The 20,460-nt window shown below is 42.9% G+C and overlaps 1 protein-coding gene across 1 annotated transcript in view; it reads right to left on the reverse strand.

Moving 5' to 3' along the window:
* Positions 1-11,706: 11,706 nt before the first annotated feature.
* Positions 11,707-20,460, reverse strand: part of tspan15 (tetraspanin 15) — a 60,159-nt gene continuing 51,405 nt past the window's right edge. Inside the window, exons 6-8 of the mRNA XM_083760127.1 lie at positions 16,479-16,529; positions 15,953-16,069; positions 11,707-12,713 (exon numbers count right to left, since the gene is read on the reverse strand). Of these exons, the coding sequence (XP_083616253.1) occupies positions 12,537-12,713; positions 15,953-16,069; positions 16,479-16,529 (345 nt within the window). The 3' untranslated portion in view covers positions 11,707-12,536. The remainder of the gene's footprint in view (positions 12,714-15,952; positions 16,070-16,478; positions 16,530-20,460) is intronic.

A 20,460-nucleotide genomic window follows, 5' to 3' on the forward strand; every position in this document is an offset into this window, starting at 1 on the left:
TCTGACCAACTGGAAATCGCCCACTTCCCCTTCTCACACTCATTGGGTTAGGGACACCTTGTACTGTGTAAAACTGGAGAAGATTAGACACTCCTTGAATGGTTCTTCCGATAGGTTTGGGAGGATATGGGGTCCATTCTTTCAATTCATTCAGAATTTGAATCCGTCTCTGCTTGGGGATGAGTGAGGTCTGCTGGACTTTTGTTTTAAAAGTAGCTTATACTGTGATTGGATTGTATGGATTGTATTGTATTGGAGTATGGATGTATCATGTACCTATGTTTTTTTATTTTTATATATAGGATGTTGTGTACTGTTTTGTCTGTTTTTGTCTGCCTTTTATTTTTCAACTTTTACTGTTCTTGTATTTAAGGTTAGTTTGTCTTGTTTTCTGTTGTCCTTTTTCTTTGGGGGGAAAATTTAATGTCTTCTTCTTTCGTGTAACGTTAGAGGTCCAACTCGGTGTCGTGGAGCCACGCCCGCATCTCTGGTCCCAGGTCAAAGAGGCCGGCCTCTGAGGGCGGTCTGTGTAAGGGGCAGGTGAAGATGACATGGTCGGCGGTCTGCTCAGGGGCGCCGCACTCACATGCCGCACTGTCTGCCAGTCCCCACTTCTGCAATGATGCATTGAAGCACCCAACCCCAGTTCTTAAGCGGTTCAGTGTGGTCCATTGCTTGCGAGGAAGATCATCTCCTCCTATGGCGCCAGCTCCTGGATCCCAGATGAACCGATGCATGCGGGAGGGCCCGGCTGACTCCCACTCCTGCTTCCACGCTGCTAGCCATGCTGCTAGCCATGCATCTCTGATCTCTGGAGATGGCCTCAGGGGTGGCGTTGAGCATCTCCTGTGCTGCCCTGTTGTAGGGGTGACGAGACCTGAGTCTGCTTGGAGGCGCTGGAGTTGTGGTGGTGCCATGCAGGATGTGCCAATCCTGCTTTTGGGCTTTCCTGGCCAGGACGAGGGTGGCAGCTTCCCGTCGGAGGCCGGCCGGAGCTATTCCCGCAAGGACTGGCAAGTGGGACACAGGGGTGGGCTTCAGGCATCCCGTAATGATCCGGAGGGCGTTGTTGATTGCCTCATCGACCTTTCTTGCATGTGGGCTTCTGCTCCAGACTGGGGCGCAGTATTCCGCTGCTGAGAAGACCAGGGCTTGGGTGGATATACGCAGCGTCTTAGCGGAGGCTCCCCAGGTTGTTCCAGCGAGGCGGCGGATGAGTGCAACCCTAGATGTCACCTTGGCCTTGAGACCTTGAAATTGAATGTGTTTACTCTTATGTCATACTTGTGGGGTTTATTTAAGAGAAGCTGTTAATGTTAATTATTCTTTTTCAAACTCTATCTCAATAATGCTTCTGTGAAAAAAACCAATAAACAAAGTTATTTAAAAAAAAAAACGGTTTTGTCCCAAGGAGTCCCTACTGGTGTGGTTTGGGCTTTAGAGCGCCCCTCACTTCACACAGGTGTGATTTTTCACAAAACATTTTTTATGTTATATACAATATATTTATACAGTCTTAGTCTTAGTCCACTGCCTAAATATCAATCTGACCTTGACGCTTTTGTGACGCTTCTGGCATACATACCCCGCTTCACATTCCCGTTGGATATCTGACATACTGTATTTTTTTAAATTGGAAAAAATGTAATATACATTGCGTGGCTCAATCTCCAAATTCAGTAAAGCATGGCAGCCTTTTCTGTCTCATGTTGACCGCCTTACACTTCTGCCCCCGATTGAACCTGAATAACTGTCGCCTGACTAGCCAACCTGTCTTGTCTGGATGATGTTTGTGACCATGATCTGCTTTGTATATTGACTATATTGAAGTGCCTTTTCTATCTCATGTTGACCGCCTTACACTTGTGCCCCCGATTGAACCTGAATAACTGTCGCCTGACTATAGCCAACCTGTCTTGTCTGGATGATGTTTGTGACCATGATCTGCTATGTATATTGACTATATTGGACCGTGTGTCCAACACCGGGCACTGCACTTCCTGTGGGGGTGTGGAACGCGTGTGTCAAATTTAAAGGGTGGGGCGAATGGTTCTCAAGTTACTTGGATTACAGACATACAAACGTACAGATGTAGAGACTTGGTGCATTTATAGTTAAATGTTCCACCACTGGGATTTCTTGATATGTTGTTACTAACATTTATGAAACAAAAACAGTTGAAATAGGTCATTAGCGCCCGTTTGGTACAATTCTTAAAGAATAGAAGGTGGTCCAATTAAAGGCCACATTATTTGTGGTTTCCTGCTGTCACACTGCAGACTGTAGCAGACACCATCCATTCCAAATCTTATTATTTAAGTCTGTTGCAACCCGCAGTGCTAAATGTCAGCATCAGGCTAGACTGACAACCAGACTAATGACCAACACACTCCCACAGGCGTAGCGCAGGTGTGTGTGTGTGTGTGTGTGTGTGTGTGTATAATTCACTGGTTCTCAACATTGGGTCCAGCAGGGACCAGACTGTATACTGTTGACTGGGGTCCCAGAGAAGAATATGGTATCAAATAGGGGTCTGTGGCCTAATGCATGGGGTGCTTGAAATTCAAAAGGTTGAGGATCATTGGTATAATTCATACATGCCTAAAATGACTGTATTGTAGTTCAGTCAGGACAACTCATGATTGTGATTGTCCTGGATGGAATATAAAATGAGCAATATATTTATTAAGCTTTGGCGATTCATTGGATCCGTTTTTGAGGGGCGCTAATACAGGCGCTATATACAGGTTTAATGTTTGTCTTTAATTCAATGTTTGTTTTGTAAATGTCATTGACAATGAAGGGAAAATGTACATCATAATGTGCCTCATTACGTCATATTGTCATGCTAGACATATTTAGTACTCTTTAAACTTTAAGCAGACAGCAGCGCAGCAGTATCAGTGTGTGCAGCAGCAAACAAGCAAGCAGGATGAGCAGTGCAAACTTCCAGTTTAAATAGCCGTTATGAAGATGTAATGAGTGTGTGAGATGTGAATGAGAACGTGATGCTGAGGAGACCCAATGAACGTCAGCTGGCAACTGCACTGAGTTTCCTGACTGAACTTGCTCTGCTCTTTGAAATTGATGTGTATGAATGTTTGCGCTCTTGTAGGTATGTATCAGACGTGTTACACGGACCTCTAGTCTTTGTGAAACTAGCCTTGGAAACCACAGGCGTTACTAGTTTCACTATATAGTGAAACTGACTTGAGTTACTGTTACTCAAGTTAACTGTAATCAGACTGTGTGCCCCCTTCAACAAATCTCTCTCTTTGACAGAAATAGCAGTATTTTGAGCTTCGCAGGAACGTTTTGTTCATAATATGATATAACAACATCCAAGAGGAGTCAATGGAAGCTTTCAAGGCCGAAGAGTTCAAGGCCGTTGCTCTCCCCATGTCCCCCATATATGGGGACTAGGTTGGCGGAGGGTGTGCAGAGCCCAGGATCACATCAGATAATTGACACAGGGGTGAAAAATGGGTTACAAAATTGTGTGATAAAAATTATAATGAGCAAGAGGAGTCAATGAAGGCAGAGCATCGAAACGACACTACTTTAACATGGGCTCCAAACAGTGGACAAGATTGTGCTAGCACACAGGTAATTAGCATTACCATAATCTCCCTGGAACTCTCTTGGTGCAATGCCTGAGGGAAATTCATCTGCCTGACCTGAGAAATGAGAGGGCAAGTAACTCAGAGCCCTGAGATGTGGCTTGCCTGTACTAGTGGGGCTAGCTGCCCCTTTAGTCTGACAGCTCATTATTCTGTTGTCCGACAAATTATAGGCTAGTGTGAGGTTATGGCTTAAGGCGACTGCATACTGTACTTCACAGAGAGTCCAACGGAACACAAGCCTTTTTTCGGCTGGCCTGTCTGGAAGAAAAAAAAGTCACACCCGTGTGAACTGAAAGAAAATCTGCCAAACGATGATGAAAAACGTTAAAGCATTTTGAATTGGCATGCCTTTTTTCTAGACAATTTTTTTTGCCTTTCCTTGCCCAATAGTCATTGTGAAGTTCTCCTGGCACTTATACTTAGCCCCAACCATTAACCATCACATTTTCACATTTTGGTCGTATGTCATACGTCTTAACATTGATGTAAGAGCAATTGATTGAAATCTTTATTTCAGACACACTGGGTCCATATACAAAACAAAGAAACAAGACACACAATAAAAACACAGAGATAGCCTTTAAGTAGCAGACTATTTTCACTCCAAAAGGTCTATATAAATTAAAAACATATAACATATAAACAAAATCGCTGCCGCATGTATATGGCCAGTTAAGTATAGTTTAAACAGTGAAAGTGAGTCAAGTCTGAATCATATGAAATCGTTTAAGTTTTTCATGGCATTAAATGGCTCCACTTTTAACTCTAGCCTATTGTTTATTAGTTGGCAGAGCTTAATGGGAAGATTGATTAAACATGCAAACATGATTATTGTATAAGAAATGTGCACAGCACCTTTTTGGTGCACATGTTTTAATAGCAAATTGATCTGGGCCGGCATTCCTCTCTTTATACACAAACATTTGTCTTTGAAAGAAACTCTCCCTCGAGTCCCTTTCCTTTACAGCCAAAGTAATTAGAAGAGGACCCTTTAATTGGCTGTGGCCTTTCTGAATTTAATTAGCTGTCTGACTGCTCTCATTATGCATGAGCTAATGGTGAACACAATGACAGTAAATTTGAAGTAATTAAATGGAATTCAAGTACATCAAAGTAGCCTGTGGATTTATTCAGCAGCAGTATGTTGGCCAGAAGAATTAACTGCCGTTTAAACTTTTAGGTCTTGCAGACACTTTAGGACACAGCTTGTACAAAGGAAGGATACATTTAATGACAGATGGGATGCGTTCAGCATTTTCAATACATCTGGTGATTTAGGCTACCATATATGGTACACCCGTTTCCAACTACATCAATGCATTGAAAGGGACAACATCATGTTCAGAGCATTGGATGCTCTCAGCTGGGCTGCATTCTGTGCGGTTGATCATCACGGCTACTATTTTGACAGCGATAATGCATGATACATGATTGACACTTTCAATGAATTGGTGGCATTCAAATCTGCAAAGTATAGTGACAATTTGGCCATGGTGGGTGGGGAAGCGTGATGTAGAAGGGTGAAAGAAACAGCATTGTTCTTTTTTTAATATCTTTTTATTGGGTTTTTTTTAACATTTTTTCCCCTCCCATGTGGGGTCCTTATACATGTCACTGTCAGCATATACATTTGTTGATACAGTACGTACGTCTTAAGGCACCCCTCATTTTCCTCCCGTCCACCCACTGAGCCCAGAAACAGCATTGTTATCCAGTTTCCTTGTTCACAAGATGTTATTTAGATCAGATGGATATATGCTTTTTCTTGTCCAAGATGCTAAGTATGTTATTTAGACAGGTGCTAGGTTCTATGTCTATAGGCTACCAGCTGGCCTTATACTTACTTACTTAGTAGCTCCATTGTTTCCTTGGCACTGACTCGATTTACTTGATCACTACTTGATCGCCAGACCAACGCGCAACCAACCTGTCGTGCCAATAGGGCTGAGCCCTGCAGGCTGGGTCTTGGCTGGGGGCTACAATCACCCCCCCAGTCTTTGAGGCGCTTCTCACTTCACACCGCGGACTGCTGCACACGATGTTCCTCATGTCCCTCACGAGAGGATATCACGCTTCACGTCCTGCCAACTACGCCAGATTGTAGCAATGTGCGGAAAGCGGGGATTGAACCCGGGCCTCCCACTCGCCAGACCAACGCGCAACCTGTCGTGCCAATAGGGCTGAGCCCGATTGGCAGGGCTGTTGCAGGCTGGGTCTTGGCTGGGGGCTACACAAGACTGAAACCAATACATATTCTTTACAGTTACTAGTACATCTACCGTACTGTCTGCAATAACTACAGTAGACAGTAGCAGTGATAACAGCTCAAAAAGCAGCTGTAGCGGCGGTTTCCTTGCCATTATATTTTATTTATTTAGAATTACCATTGCAATCTGCTTTTAACGTTTTAGCTTCTGCTGAATCAATAGTCTAGCTCACTCACTGCACCACCTGGATACTGTTAGCCTGTTCATCCAGACTGACATCAGTCTTTCTGAACATTTTAATAGTCGGACCAGGAACATTAACCTAAAACAAGTCCATTAGAACAGGCTGAGTGAATATAGGATCAGGCTCAGGGGACTTTACGTACGAGAGTGGACCGTTTGTGTTTTTCTACTTTGTGGGCTTCCAATTTCCCTGGGAGAATGGAAAGAGATAGTTGTATGTTGAGTTTTGTATGTACAGTATTTGTGTTTCATATTTGTGCTGAGGTTTAACAGAAAGGCTACATTTGGCTACAAGATGTGCCAATGAGATAGGACCAGACCGCTCAATTTCACAGATGTGAAAGCGTGTGGAGAGGTGGATGGATTGTATAAACTCTGCCAAGCAAGACACACTATATAAACAGAAACAGACATGCATGCACGCACGCCCACACACACAGTCACACAGAGATCTACAGGTGGTGGCAGATTGATGCTGTGGTGCAAGCCAGATAAGAGTGTACTATGGTTTGTGTGAGTCGTTTGTGGATTTTTGCATGCAGCAGTAGAGGATACCACCTCAGGCTCCTATCGAAGAGAAACCAGTGGAGAGGTGTGCAGATTTAAGTACCATGGCATGGACATGCACTTGTCATGGTCAATGCACACCGAACACTGTGGTGAGGAAGTCTAGGCAGGGCCTGTACCATCTAGGACTACTGAAGGACAAGCAGTCGCACAGAAGGTCGGCACAGGGGTAGAGTGGCTGGTAGAGAGGCCAGATGAAAACGTGAGGTTCCCAGTTCAAACCGGGCTCCGAGTTAGTGTCGAAGTGTCCTTGTGTGTGTGAGAGAGAGCGATAGACGGGTAGAGCGAATAAAAACTTCTGAAAGTCACACAGACAGCCAGGTCCGTCCTTCAGGCACTCGTTCGTGACAAGGATTCTGGAGGGAATCGAATATAGGCCTATTGCAACATACATCCAGAACCAAAATGGTTCACTTCACTACACTGTAAAAATAAGCCGTAAATAAATCAATGTTTCCAGTTCTGGTTCAGTTTTCCCATATTGGTTGATTGGCGTGGCAGCATATTTAACACATGAAGCAAATAATGGAGAGATGACACACACACACACACACACACAATGTACCTTGGTCTTTAGATCACTAGAATCAAAGGGACACATCTGCATCACTTATATTTTTAATACCTTCAATCATGAAAAAAAAAGAAAAGATATTGTCTACTCTACAGTACTTGTTTTCCAAGTGCATATATAGCCGTTTTCACTCAATGGGTTGAGAGCCACTTAACAGTGCAATAAAAGCTTTGATGAACACCTATTGTTTCCCCATGCTGAAAAAAGCACTTTAAATGAACGCACCTGACAAATGGCCTTCACAAGTGGCTTACAAAAATTATAATAACTGGGCTAAAATATCCGGGTGACAATTCAAACTTTTACAGAATGAACAAAAACAACTTTGGGATACATCTGTTAAAGCTCTCTAAAGTTTGTAGAGAAAAGGCCTTGTGTGCACACCTACAAGGACAGGTGCGTAGGAGCCGGCAACCAAATGCGAATCATGAGAAGAAAAAGGGTCCCGCACACCGTATTCACTTATAGAGCAGTAGTTTTATTCAGATGACAACGTTTCGGTCTAAACGACCTTCATCAGGTATCTCTCCAAAGGGAAAAAAAAGGAAAAACAAATATTTTGGGTCTCTTAAGAATTTGATGTCACACTTACTAATGTCAGTGCAGTGTAGGTGCAGAATACATGTGCCTCTGTTTTCTGTTTAGTTATTGAGGAGGAAAAAACAGCAATGGACAATTAAATATAAAAGAAAGCTATTCCTTCTAAAACTCAAAAGAAGGTCGCATCTGCACTTTGGTGTTGCATGAATAATGGTGATGTAGTCAGTTAAAAAATTAAAAAACTAAATTAATGTCCCACTTCACACCAAGTAAAACAAAACACAATAAAACTCCAGTAGTACATTTTGTACACAGCATGCCTTCACACCAAGCAAAGGAAAACAATCAAAATCCAGTAGTACGCACATACAGTAGCATGTCTGGTCTGTGCTCTCATTCACAATTTTTTTCAATCTAAGGAACACACACACACACACACACACACACACACACACCTGAAATGCAATTTCTCGTCAGTGCCATTACATGGAATTACATGGAATGTCATGTCAGTTGTTGTGTGGTAAGAATAATGTGTCCTGCATTTACTTTTGCACAAGCAAACCTTTGCGTTTAAATGCACGAGCATTTTCTAAGCTTTAAAAAAAAAGATACATGTGAATGACAGGGTCAGTCCTTTTTGTTACATTGTTAAGGCGACAGACAGAGAAGCTGCCATTGATTTTGATTGATAATGTGGGAAAGCATGCCACTATGCAGAAGAAACAGGTACAGTGCCATTATGGGCACTTTGAAATGCACCGAAGCACTGGGCTATTTGAAAAGCACCGAAGCACTGAAGCACTGGCTAGTGGCTATTTGAAAAGCACCGATGAACTGGGCTATTTGAAAAGCACCGAAGCACTGAAGCACTGGGCTATTTGAAAAGCACCGATGCACTGGGCTATTTGAAAAGCACTGAAGCGGTATAACTGGTGGTTTTATAATAACTCTCGGGGGGTGGGGGGGTTATAGAACAAATGTTCTATAACCTTGCCATGGTGGAGTATGTCAAAACACACAATTATTTTCAATCAAACCAGACTGTGTGGGCAGTACATATAATCGCTGGCAGGCAGAAACATTGTATCTCTATTTTTTTCATAAATTAATGCCCCATTTAATACTTTGTGTGATGAAAACATAGCTGATCAAAGTGCCTGTGACACTAAACTGCAGTGTTGGACAGCACGGCAAGGTTTCCGCCCAACAGCGACGATATAGAATTCATGTAAAATGCTGGGTTTTCATACGTCTATACAGTGACTGACTTGACTCAACCTATCTTACATTGCATGGATCTATGCGGTAAATGCTTTGACAACATACTGTAAAAGTTTTTAAATATCAAATCATCTATAAAACTTCACTTGGTTCTACAGTAGTGGATTAGATCTGTAGTTAATCCAGACCTGTAATGCGTCTGTGTCACCTTAGCTTTTAACCACTTTAAGGATTATTTTAAACTTTAGCTGAAAAATTAGGAAAATGAGGCGCAAATCTTTGAATATATATTCTGTCACAGCAAACATTTTTAACTCATAGCTTTATGATTTTCAGATGGTACGAAAACATTAGCCACTTGAAACGCCCCCCCTATAGAGCGTTGCAGTCCCACCCGCTTTCATGGCAACGAGCGGCCCGGAAGAGAATTTCCCATTCATTATTCCCATAGACGTTTCAGAAAGTATTTATTTAAAGACCTTTTAAGATCGTGACAACTCATGACAATAAACACATTTTTTTGTGCCAAACAAATAATTAGAAAAAGGAAAAACAACATATAAAGTGTTGCCCTTTTTTTCTTCTTTCTAAATATTTGTTTGGCCCAAAACCTTATTTGTTCTCATGAGTTGTAACGATCAGAGTTGGCTTAGTCCGAGGCGTAAAGGTCTTTAAATAAATACTTTCTGAAATGTCTATATGGGAAAAATGAATGGGAAATTGTCTTCCGGGCCGCTCGTCGGGGGCGGGGCTGCGACGCTCTATTCTGGGGAGGAACTTTTACCAGAAATGGTTTATCTACAAAGTGTTGCCCTTTTTTTCTTCTTTCTAAATATTTGTTTGGCCCAAAACCTTATTTGTTCTCATGAGTTGTAACGATCAGAGTTGGCTTAGTCCGAGGCGTAAAGGTCTTTAAATAAATACTTTCTGAAATGTCTATATGGGAAAAATGAATGGGAAATTGTCTTCCGGGCCGCTCGTCGGGGGCGGGGCTGCGACGCTCTATTCTGGGGAGGAACTTTTACCAGAAATGGTTTATCTACAAATCTGCCATTTCCAGAGAAGAGTCACAGTATGTTTTAACAGCGGGCGACAGCCTGGCGTATTTTCCGAATGACATCATCCGGTGATAGCCAATCAATTCAGCTCTGTTTCACTAAGAACAGAGCTGGGTTTAAGTGGTTATAGGGAGGTAGTACTTACTAACCCTGAGGGTGGCTAGGGAACGCTGTGATGGGAGGTAGTACTTACTAACCCTGAGGGTGGCTATAGGGAACACTGTGATGGGAGGTAGTACTTACTAACCCTGAGGGTGGCTAGGGAACGCTGTGATGGGAGGTAGTACTTACTAACCCTGAGGGTGGCTAGGGAACGCTGTGATGGGAGGTAGTACTTACTAACCCTGAGGGTGGCTATAGGGAACACTGTGATGGGAGGTAGTACTTACTAACCCTGAGGGTGGCTGGGGAACGCTGTGATGGGAGGTAGTACTTACTAACCCTGAGGGTGGCTAGGGAACGCTGTGATGGGAGGTAGTACTTACTAACCCTGAGGGTGGCTAGGGAACGCTGTGATGGGAGGTAGTACTTACTAACCCTGAGGGTGGCTATAGGGAACGCTGTGATGGGAGGTAGTACTTACTAACCCTGAGGGTGGCTATAGGGAACACTGTGATGGGAGGTAGTACTTAGTAACCCTGAGGGTGGCTATAGGGAACACTGTGATGGGAGGTAGTACTTACTAACCCTGAGGGTGGCTATAGGGAACACTGTGATGGGAGGTAGTACTTACTAACCCTGAGGGTGGCTGGGGAACGCTGTGATGGGAGGTAGTACTTACTAACCCTGAGGGTGGCTATAGGGAACGCTGTGATGGGAGGTAGTACTTACTAACCCTGAGGGTGGCTATAGGGAACACTGTGATGGGAGGTAGTACTTAGTAACCCTGAGGGTGGCTATAGGGAACACTGTGATGGGAGGTAGTACTTACTAACCCTGAGGGTGGCTATAGGGAACACTGTGATGGGAGGTAGTACTTACTAACCCTGAGGGTGGCTGGGGAACGCTGTGATGGGAGGTAGTACTTACTAACCCTGAGGGTGGCTATAGGGAACGCTGTGATGGGAGGTAGTACTTACTAACCCTGAGGGTGGCTATAGGGAACGCTGTGATGGGAGGTAGTACTTAGTAACCCTGAGGGTGGCTATAGGGAACACTGTGATGGGAGGTAGTACTTACTAACCCTGAGGGTGGCTATAGGGAACACTGTGATGGGAGGTAGTACTTACTAACCCTGAGGGTGGCTATAGGGAACACTGTGATGGGAGGTAGTACTTACTAACCCTGAGGGTGGCTGGGGAACGCTGTGATGGGAGGTAGTACTTACTAACCCTGAGGGTGGCTATAGGGAACGCTGTGATGGGAGGTAGTACTTACTAACCCTGAGGGTGGCTATAGGGAACACTGTGATGGGAGGTAGTACTTACTAACCCTGAGGGTGGCTATAGGGAACACTGTGATGGGAGGTAGTACTTACTAACCCTGAGGGTGGCTATAGGGAACACTGTGATGGGAGGTAGTACTTACTAACCCTGAGGGTGGCTATAGGGAACACTGTGATGGGAGGTAGTACTTACTAACCCTGAGGGTGGCTGGGGAACGCTGTGATGGGAGGTAGTACTTACTAACCCTGAGGGTGGCTGGGGAACGCTGTGATGCTGATTGTGGATTTGTCCATGACGACACTGGAACCGAACGCTAGAGCAACATAGCACTGCCATTTTTAAAGACGTATACAACAATGTTAAAAAAATAACAAAACTAGATGATCAATTAGGTCAGTTTGGGTTGCAAAGACTGGTTTCTGTGCTGTGCCTTTAAGCCGATTGGGTCACAACACATTGAAAATGCACCTGAGCTAATGTGTATCTTCCTCGATCTGTATCAGTGCTGGAGCAACCACTGTAAAGAAGTCTCTCTTGAATGTTGTACAGTACAACGTAATACGGATCTTGAAATGCTATAATCGTCTGTGTCGGATGATCATGCTCTCGTCTTCGGACAAATGAAATGAGGATATAAAAAAAAGTCCAAACATTTCCTACGAGGAGTGGAGTCACAAATGGGTTGGTTTCCATGATCATCTTTTGGCATTTGTGTGCTTCATCCGTTTTTAATGAATAAAAATAGTGGCAGTAGTGAGGGGTTGACAAATTATGTCTTGTGCTTGACTTCACCCAGTCAGGGTGAAAAATTGTGTATTTCAACAGCATTTATTTCATTTGATGTAACTTTTTTTGTCAAAACGATACCCATCAAAAGGGATGTTATAGTAGGCTATAAAATTGCCTGCAGATCTACAAGCTAAATCCTGAGCTTGTAGATGTTCCATTTAGTCTATTTTTAAAAATGACGACATGCCCGACACTGGGACACCATGGATAAGTGGTTAACTGCCTGCGCCACCAGACCACAAATGCAATGCGTCTCAAGTGGAGGTGGACTCCTTTGTGAAATCTGTTCTTCATCTCCGCCAAGCCTCCGAGTTTTGACAAGACGACTAGTAGTCTTCAGGCAAACACATGCACCACCTGGACACACCGCTGTTCATGCCTCCGCTCTGTGGCCGTTGCTGTAATGGCTGTCCGTCAACGCCGTCGTTCATGTAGTGGCCGTACACACGGATGGCATCCTCTACGCGGGTGACATACAGCCAACTGACGACAACGCCAAAGAACTAATAAGAGATTGGAAAAGAGGCGAGAGGGATGAAAGAGAAGAGAGATACAGAAGAGGGGAAGAGAGAGAAAGAGAAGAGGGGAGAGAGAGAGAGTGATCGAGAAAGAAATGTAACTGAACAAACTAAACATTGGTTTACTAAAGAATAAAGATGCAGACATGCCGTTATGTCCTCATGTGGCTTGTCAATATAAGTCTGGGGGTGGAAAGGATAGATAACTGTGTGCAATATTATCTCTGCATTTTGTTTGCGTGACTGTGTGTTACAACCACTGACAGTGGTGGGCTTGCACACATGCTTGTTAATGATTCGTGGGATTATGACGACAAATTACCTTTCTGAATGTACTACTGCAGCTTGGTTAGTTTTGAATGTAAATGAATGTGGCGTTGTAAAGGTTTTTTAATTGTTTGTTGTAAACGTATTGCTTTTCTTTGTTCTTGTGTTGTCATTATTGTTGTTTGTGTAATCTCGGCATCATTGTAAATCAGTGTTTCCCTCAATGATCTCTCAGAGAATTTAAATAAAAGGTTGAATGAACACTCAAATAATCTTTGCTTAAAATTGGACGGAATGATTTAGTTCAAGAGTTATTCACGTTTTAAGAAGATGTGGAGCGATGCGATCGGTTTTGATATCAATAAATCTCCATCCTAAAATGTACCATGATCCAAAATGTATATAATAATCAATTTTAATATGTTATTTGGTTGACCCTCAGGATCATAAAAAACCTTGAACGATTATTATTGCAATTTATTTTGGGTTAAATCTTAGAAAGACTGGCTATATCAGTTGATTCTTCATATTCGTGAAACCGCCGGGATGATTTGTTTATGTTTCAAACACAGTTATTATAAGCGATCTAAGGTCCCGCTATGCGGATTATAATACAAATAAATAAATACACGAACCTGTGGATTTAGTGCCATCTAACGATATTGATGTCAGACTTCGGTGCTGAATATGTTGTCAATTATAACCACCACTGTAGCTATGCAATGGTGGCAAAAATACCCAATGTACAAACTCACAACACGTCACAATGGGACACATTGTAGATCGGCTAGTCATTTTTATTTTTATTTATTTTTTGCCTACATTGTCATGCCCAAATCCAGGCAATCTTATTGAGTTTCTCTCATGTAAACTTAAATTGTATTTAACTTCCACCCCCGACAGTAAGTGATGTTGTACAATTCACAAGTGAACTAGAGGAGGGGAAAGTAACTGGTTGGAATAACGTGTTCCTTCCACGCGTTACGTCCAACCAGGGAAACCCCCCCTGTCAGGTGTAAAGGAGCAACTTGGACACTCAAGCATGAAGGAAGCATGAGTTAAGTCCGTTGCTCTCCCCAGGTTGGCGGAGGGTGTGTAGAGGCCAGGATCACATTAGATGATTAACACAGGGGTGAAAAATGGGTTAAAAAATCGTGGGATAAAAAATATATTTAAAAAAACGAGTGAACTAGAAAAGATAACTAAAGTCCACTAACTCTGCTTCATTGGCTGTTCATAAAGTAAAACAACTCCCCTTGCCGAGCTGTCGTTTATCTTACCTTTTCAAGACATGCTACGTTTTTTTTATCGCTCCCCCGGGACACGTGTGCCGTGTTCACAGGGATGTTTTTTTAAATTCACATGGTGTTCCTGAGTTGTTGCCTTATGAAAACAGCATGGCTTGCTGAAAAACACAGCAAAAAAAAAAGGACTGGCGGAGATAAATCCATTTCCATGAAAACAACAGACGGGGACCGCGGATCAGGATGAGATTTTTCAATGGCCTCTATTTCCGGAATTTACTGTAACTGGGAGGACCCAACAAACACGTGCAGAAGGATCTCCCAGTTCCACTTATTTACTTAAGTACTGTACTTAAAGGGACATTTCACCGCTGGAAGAAACAGCAGTCACTCAATGTTAGTCGTATTTGTAGTAAATAACAGTAGCACAATTAGAAATTTGCACCCTATGGCCAGAAAAAAAATTAAGTCCGTTTGACTAGGGTTTGAATGGATTGCTGAATTGTGCCGCGCTACGAGCTTGTAGATATGCTATTTTTGAAAAATCTTGAAAATGTGGCGCATATCTTTGAATATATATTCTTTCACAGTGAACGTTTTTAACTCAAATATTTGCTTCTGGGGGTCCCTGAAACAACACATTTGCAGATGGGGGGGTCCGCGGCCAAATACAGATAATTCTGTGGGTCCTTGACAAGAAATATTTTGAGAACCGCTGACATAGAAACATGAGTTTTTCGGAAAACCTTTAGCATTTAGAAGACTTTTTTGTTTAGCCTTTTTCCACCACTACCCAGTTCCACTTCCTGAGAGTGTACCGTTTTAATAACGAACCTGATGCTTTAATTGCCTTGTTTGGTTGCTCTCAAGCCTCCCTTGTTCTGCCACATCCAACACGACTCTGATGCTTGGAACACTTGTAGCAAAGAGAATTCCTTTTAACAGAGTGGTTCCTTGTTTTACCAGGTGGCTTAACGAGTTTGTACTGTATCACTGCGTTACAACAAACAGGACAGTTGTGCAACATTCAAATACATATGGGGCCCTATTTTTACAACTATCTGTTATTGTGTCAAAAATGTTTTATTGTGGTTGCCTATATCTCATTATGATAGGTCAGTTACTTTTTATAGATTATGTTTATTATGCATTATAGTCTGACGTTTGTTTGTCTCACTGTTATGTCTTGTTGTCTGCCATGTCTATAAAAAAAACAATAAAAACTGAACCGGTAACAAGTTGTGAGCGCACACTTCGGCCGCAGTTCACTTGGGCCATTCATAGTCTGTAACGCATGCTGAGCATGCGGAAAGGCCACCTACGCCCATGCTCCGCACGCTGGACAAGACATACGCTGTATTGCTGAAATTTGACGGAAGTAGCGGGATTTTGGCGGAAGTACTGCTCAAGGAAATGACATTGACGCTTTACAAAGCTTCAATGTCATGTTTTGCGATGTGCACCGTGGCCGCGATATGTCACCACCCCTAACCCTGTGTTTGCAACCCAGCTGCGTGGTTCCTGTGATGCGATGGGCCGAGATTATACACGGAGCAGTGGACACACGACATTCACAGACAAACACAGAACAACAACAACAAAACCTGGCCAGCACGGAACACGTGGCGTTAGACCCGAGACCCCTCGAAGGGTCGAGCTTCTAGTATAATACTAAGGTCTTACAGGTGTGTGTGTGTGTGTGTGTGTTCATACCTGAGGCAGCAGTATGCCCAGCAGTAGCCCAGCCATAGTCTTATAGTTGTCCATCAGCCAGATGAACACAGCATCAGTACAGCCTCTGATGTGGATGATATCGACCACATCCAAACGCTATACGGTAGACAAAATGTCTTTGGTTGTAACTCAGTTAATAATAATAATAATAAATTGCATTTTCAGAGCGCTTTTCTATGCACTACGTGCCTACTCAAAGTGCTTTACAATGGTACATTCATTCAAGTGGCGAACAGTCAACGCCAGCGTCCTCACATTTCGAGATGCCAGTCGGCGGCCAAATGCATATAATTTTTGGGGGTCCTTGACGTGAAAAGCTCTGTGCACCACCTTGCATAGAAACATTTTCAGAAAACTGTCAGGATTTAGAAGACATTTTGTAGAATCTGCAGGTCTCGTGTCTTAAATGAAAGGAAGTCTATCTGTTGCATGGCGGTATAAGCCTGTGGGAACAGAGCCCTGCCTGCAGGGTGTTGGTGTACACCGTGAGTCATAGTAGTCTTACCTCCTTATCCAACACTTTGTATCCACACAGTGTGTTCACTACTTCATTAGGCTGGGGGAGAGAGAGAGAGAGGAATAGATAGAGGGAGAGAGGTAAAGAAAAGATGAGAGATGTTTAGGGAGAGAAGGGAGAGAGGGATGATTATTAATCCGACGGATCCATATACGCTTCCGCATAGTTAAGATTAGCAAGATGATTCTCACTGCAAACCCCCCCCCCCCCCCCCCCCCCAAAGAAAACACTGAAACATGGGTCACATTTTTATAGGTAAAACAAAAACTACAAATAACATGTCCCAAGTACATAGACCCAATACACAGTTACACACACACTCACACCACAGGGGAAATCGGTTCTCTGCAGGCTGTCAAGGCATGCAAAATCCAAACAGTGTTACAAAACTGCAGAACACTCAACACTGTTGACATTTGTCCTAGAATGTACATACCGGTATAACTGTGTGCGAGTGTGAGTGTGTGTGTGTGTGTGTGTGTGTGTGTGTGTGTGTGTGTGTGTGTGTGTGTACACGTGTGTGTGTAGTATGCACAGTGCACACACATGTGTATTACTGCTTACAGTTAATACAGTATGAACATTATGTATGAGTGTATACGCAGATTTGGAAAAGGTAATCCACGCTTTTATCTCGTCTCGTTTGGATTACTGTAACTCGATTTATTCTGGCCTGTGTAAAAAGGCTATATCCCGTCTCCAACTCGTTCAGAATTCTGCTGCCAGACTGCTAACTAATTAAAAAAGACGGGACCACATCACCCCCATTTTAGCCACCCTTCACTGGTTACCTGCTGCTAGTTACAGAATTGATTTTAAGATTTTACTTTTTACTTTTAAAGCTGTAAATGGTCAGGCTCCCCAGTATGTCTCCGACATGCTGGCTCCCTATAAACCTACACGTTCACTCAGGTCCTCAGACAAAGCCCTCCTTGAGACCCCCACAGCCCATCTGATCACAAAAGGTGGCAGGGCATTTGCAATCCGGGCTCCCAAATTATGGAACGCCCTACCTATTAATTTAAGACTAGCAAAATCTGTGTCATGTTTTAAATCCCATTCTATTTTGTGTGTATGCTTTCATGTTGTCCTTGCTGTCATTCAATGATATCTTGTTGTAGCTGTGACTACGTTGTTGTTTTTTACCCTGTTATGTAAAGCACTTTGTGACTATGTCTTGAAATGTGCTATATAAATAAATTCAATATCATTATCATTATACAGTAAGTGTGTGTACTGTATATGTCGGCATCACCTGCCTTTGAGGTCAGCCAAGCCTGACTTTGAGCTTACGGTTTTCCATAATCAAACATGATAAAGAGGCAATCTCTTTGGCACAGTGGCATGACTTCTGACAGCATGCAGACCCTCGCCTGCCAAGGATTAGCGGGAGGCAGACAGCCATAAAGGAACTGTTGGAGGACTGAAGGTTAGGTGGAGGAAATGACTAAAAGTAAATTACTAAAAGATTTGAAAGAATAAATGAAATGTTTGTGCACAGCAGGTGGGGGGGGGGGAGCTACATTCTGTTAAGGGGACAGTGCATGGTGCACAGACAGTGGCAACACTCGCATGTTTAGAAAGATCGACAACTGTGCACACAAGTGGGGTTAGAAGGTAATTGGGCAAGTCAACAGACTCACGCTTCATTGCATTAATAAGAAGAAACAAGAGGTGAACTTGAATTATACAACAGGTCGTTTCGAGGAAGCAATCCGATTGGTTAAAACAGCCTTCTAGCCGTGGTTCAAACGAGCACCACTCCACACCTAATCAAAACAAATAATTCAGCTGCTCTGTTCTCCCAGAGCGCAGCAAACTCAGTGGCTAGGCTAGCTAGTTTATTGGGACATTTGTGGTCGTAGTGACTACATCTGTCAGCGATTTTCTTAGTTTTAAGGGTAACTGTTGTATAATTGCAATATTACACTCGAGGGGGTGGTTTAACATCATTAATGCACGCTTGCGATGTTGTATAAAGCAACGCAGAAGTAATATTGCTTCTATCAACAAAAAGATACAGGCTAAATTAACAGTTCAAGGTCCTAGTAGACTCACACATTTCTCTACTCGTCCTCCCACTTTATTTTTTACAGTTGTTTGAAAATTGGAAAGTGGAAAATTAGAAGCCAATTCCAACCTACTAGACATTGTATAACGATATGTACAAGGTACATTACAGAGCTTTGTTCCCTCAGCCAAGACGACGAGACATACTGTACTACATTATGCATTTTGAGATGAAGGACCTGCATAGATTGAAAGAAATAAAAAAGGCAAAGAAATAGGCGAGGGAGATGATTAGTCCTCTAGTGGATGATTAAGAGAGAGAGAGACAGACACGAACCGGAAACCTTCCAATTCCAGTGAATTCGAATGTTATCAACCGATAATCACCAGTAGGTTACTTATCACTCGAATGCAGCAGGCTGGCCTGGAGCTTGGGCAGCAGTAATTTCACTTCTGTGTTTCCTATAACCGCAGTCAGGGGATTTGAGTGATAAAGTAACCTACTGGGGATTATCAGTTGATAACGTTCGAAGCGGGTGCCAATTCCCAAGCGGCCACTCTTGCTCCTGAGGCATTTTATCTTCCCTTTGTGAAGAGGTCTCCCATGTGTAATTGTTGTGTTAGAAATTGGTGAGATTAGACTGCATTGTGTGTTTGGCTGTGTTCGAAGGAGCCTCGGAGTGATTGAGTGAGTGAGTGAGTGAGTGAGTGAGTGAGTGAGTGAGCGAGCGAGCTGTAGAGACAGAGTTACACTTCCTAACACAATGCAAACAATGCTTTCCAAAATTCAAAACAAATTGCCCAGAATTCTGAAGTATGACGGAAAGGGAGAAATTACCACTCCTTCTGGGGGAACAGAAAGAATGTGCAGTTTTGGCTGTAAATTCCTGTCACAAGAAAAGGGACAGTCAACCAGTAGGACACATACATTATTACTATTAGTATGCCATCATGTTTTATTTACCTCAACACCTGCTTTATTTATTTCATTTCATTGCTATTATGTTGTTATGCCTTTTAATTATGTCATAGTTGTAATTGTGCTTTGGCAACAGTCATGCCAATAAAGCCCACTGAGGACAGAAAGAGACCTTAACTCTTCCAGATGGTGAGATAATAAACTGACCCTCAACAGAACATCCACAATAACAACCACATTTCCTTCTACCACTGACAAATACAGATTATGGGCCACATGGCCACTATTGGTTCTCAAGACTTCTCAAGAGATTGAAAGAAAGAAAAAGAAAAACAGGCCGTCACTCACAAGCAGACTTGGCAGATAGCAGCCACCGGATTTCTCTCTAAATAGTGCATACTGTATGTTCAAAATAATTCTATACAGGAATTGTAATGATGCTTATAGTACTACTATTCTGGAACCCTAATCTCACTACAGTATGTAATATATAGCTTCGCAGTACCGCCCCCGACAAAGCCAACTCGGGGCACATGGGCACAACAGCCACTGTGCCCGTCTGGGCATATAATTTTTCGAGGGGCACACGGCCAAAGAGAGGGTAACGAGGGCCATGGCCGCCGTGAAAACCCTGCCCTGCTTCCGGGGCTAGATTCATAACTCTAAAAGTGTACAAATGTATAATCAAATGAACCATTCTGTGTCCAGTGGGTTAACTTACATCTGTTTGACACGTGTGATAATGGTAAGGTTCGTTAATGGCAAATGACACAACTGTATATATACCTGGTGAGATCTACTGTTTTTCTTTTTCTTCTTGCTGCCGTTTATAGTTAGCAAAAATCACCAAAATCATGAAACACTAATACGAGAGAAAATTGGTGATAATTTAACTGAAATCCATGATTCGATGAAACAAAACTTAAAATCGTATGAAGATGGTCTGATGTTCAAAAAGATCAAGAAGTACAAGAGGGATGCCGCAGACTACCAGCAGGGCACTGTCTACGACTTCCTATGTGTTAAAGAAAAAGCCCAGCC

Source organism: Protomyctophum parallelum (genome assembly GCF_964188405.1).
Source record: "Protomyctophum parallelum genome assembly, chromosome: 2".
Lineage (NCBI taxonomy): Eukaryota > Metazoa > Chordata > Actinopteri > Myctophiformes > Myctophidae > Protomyctophum > Protomyctophum parallelum.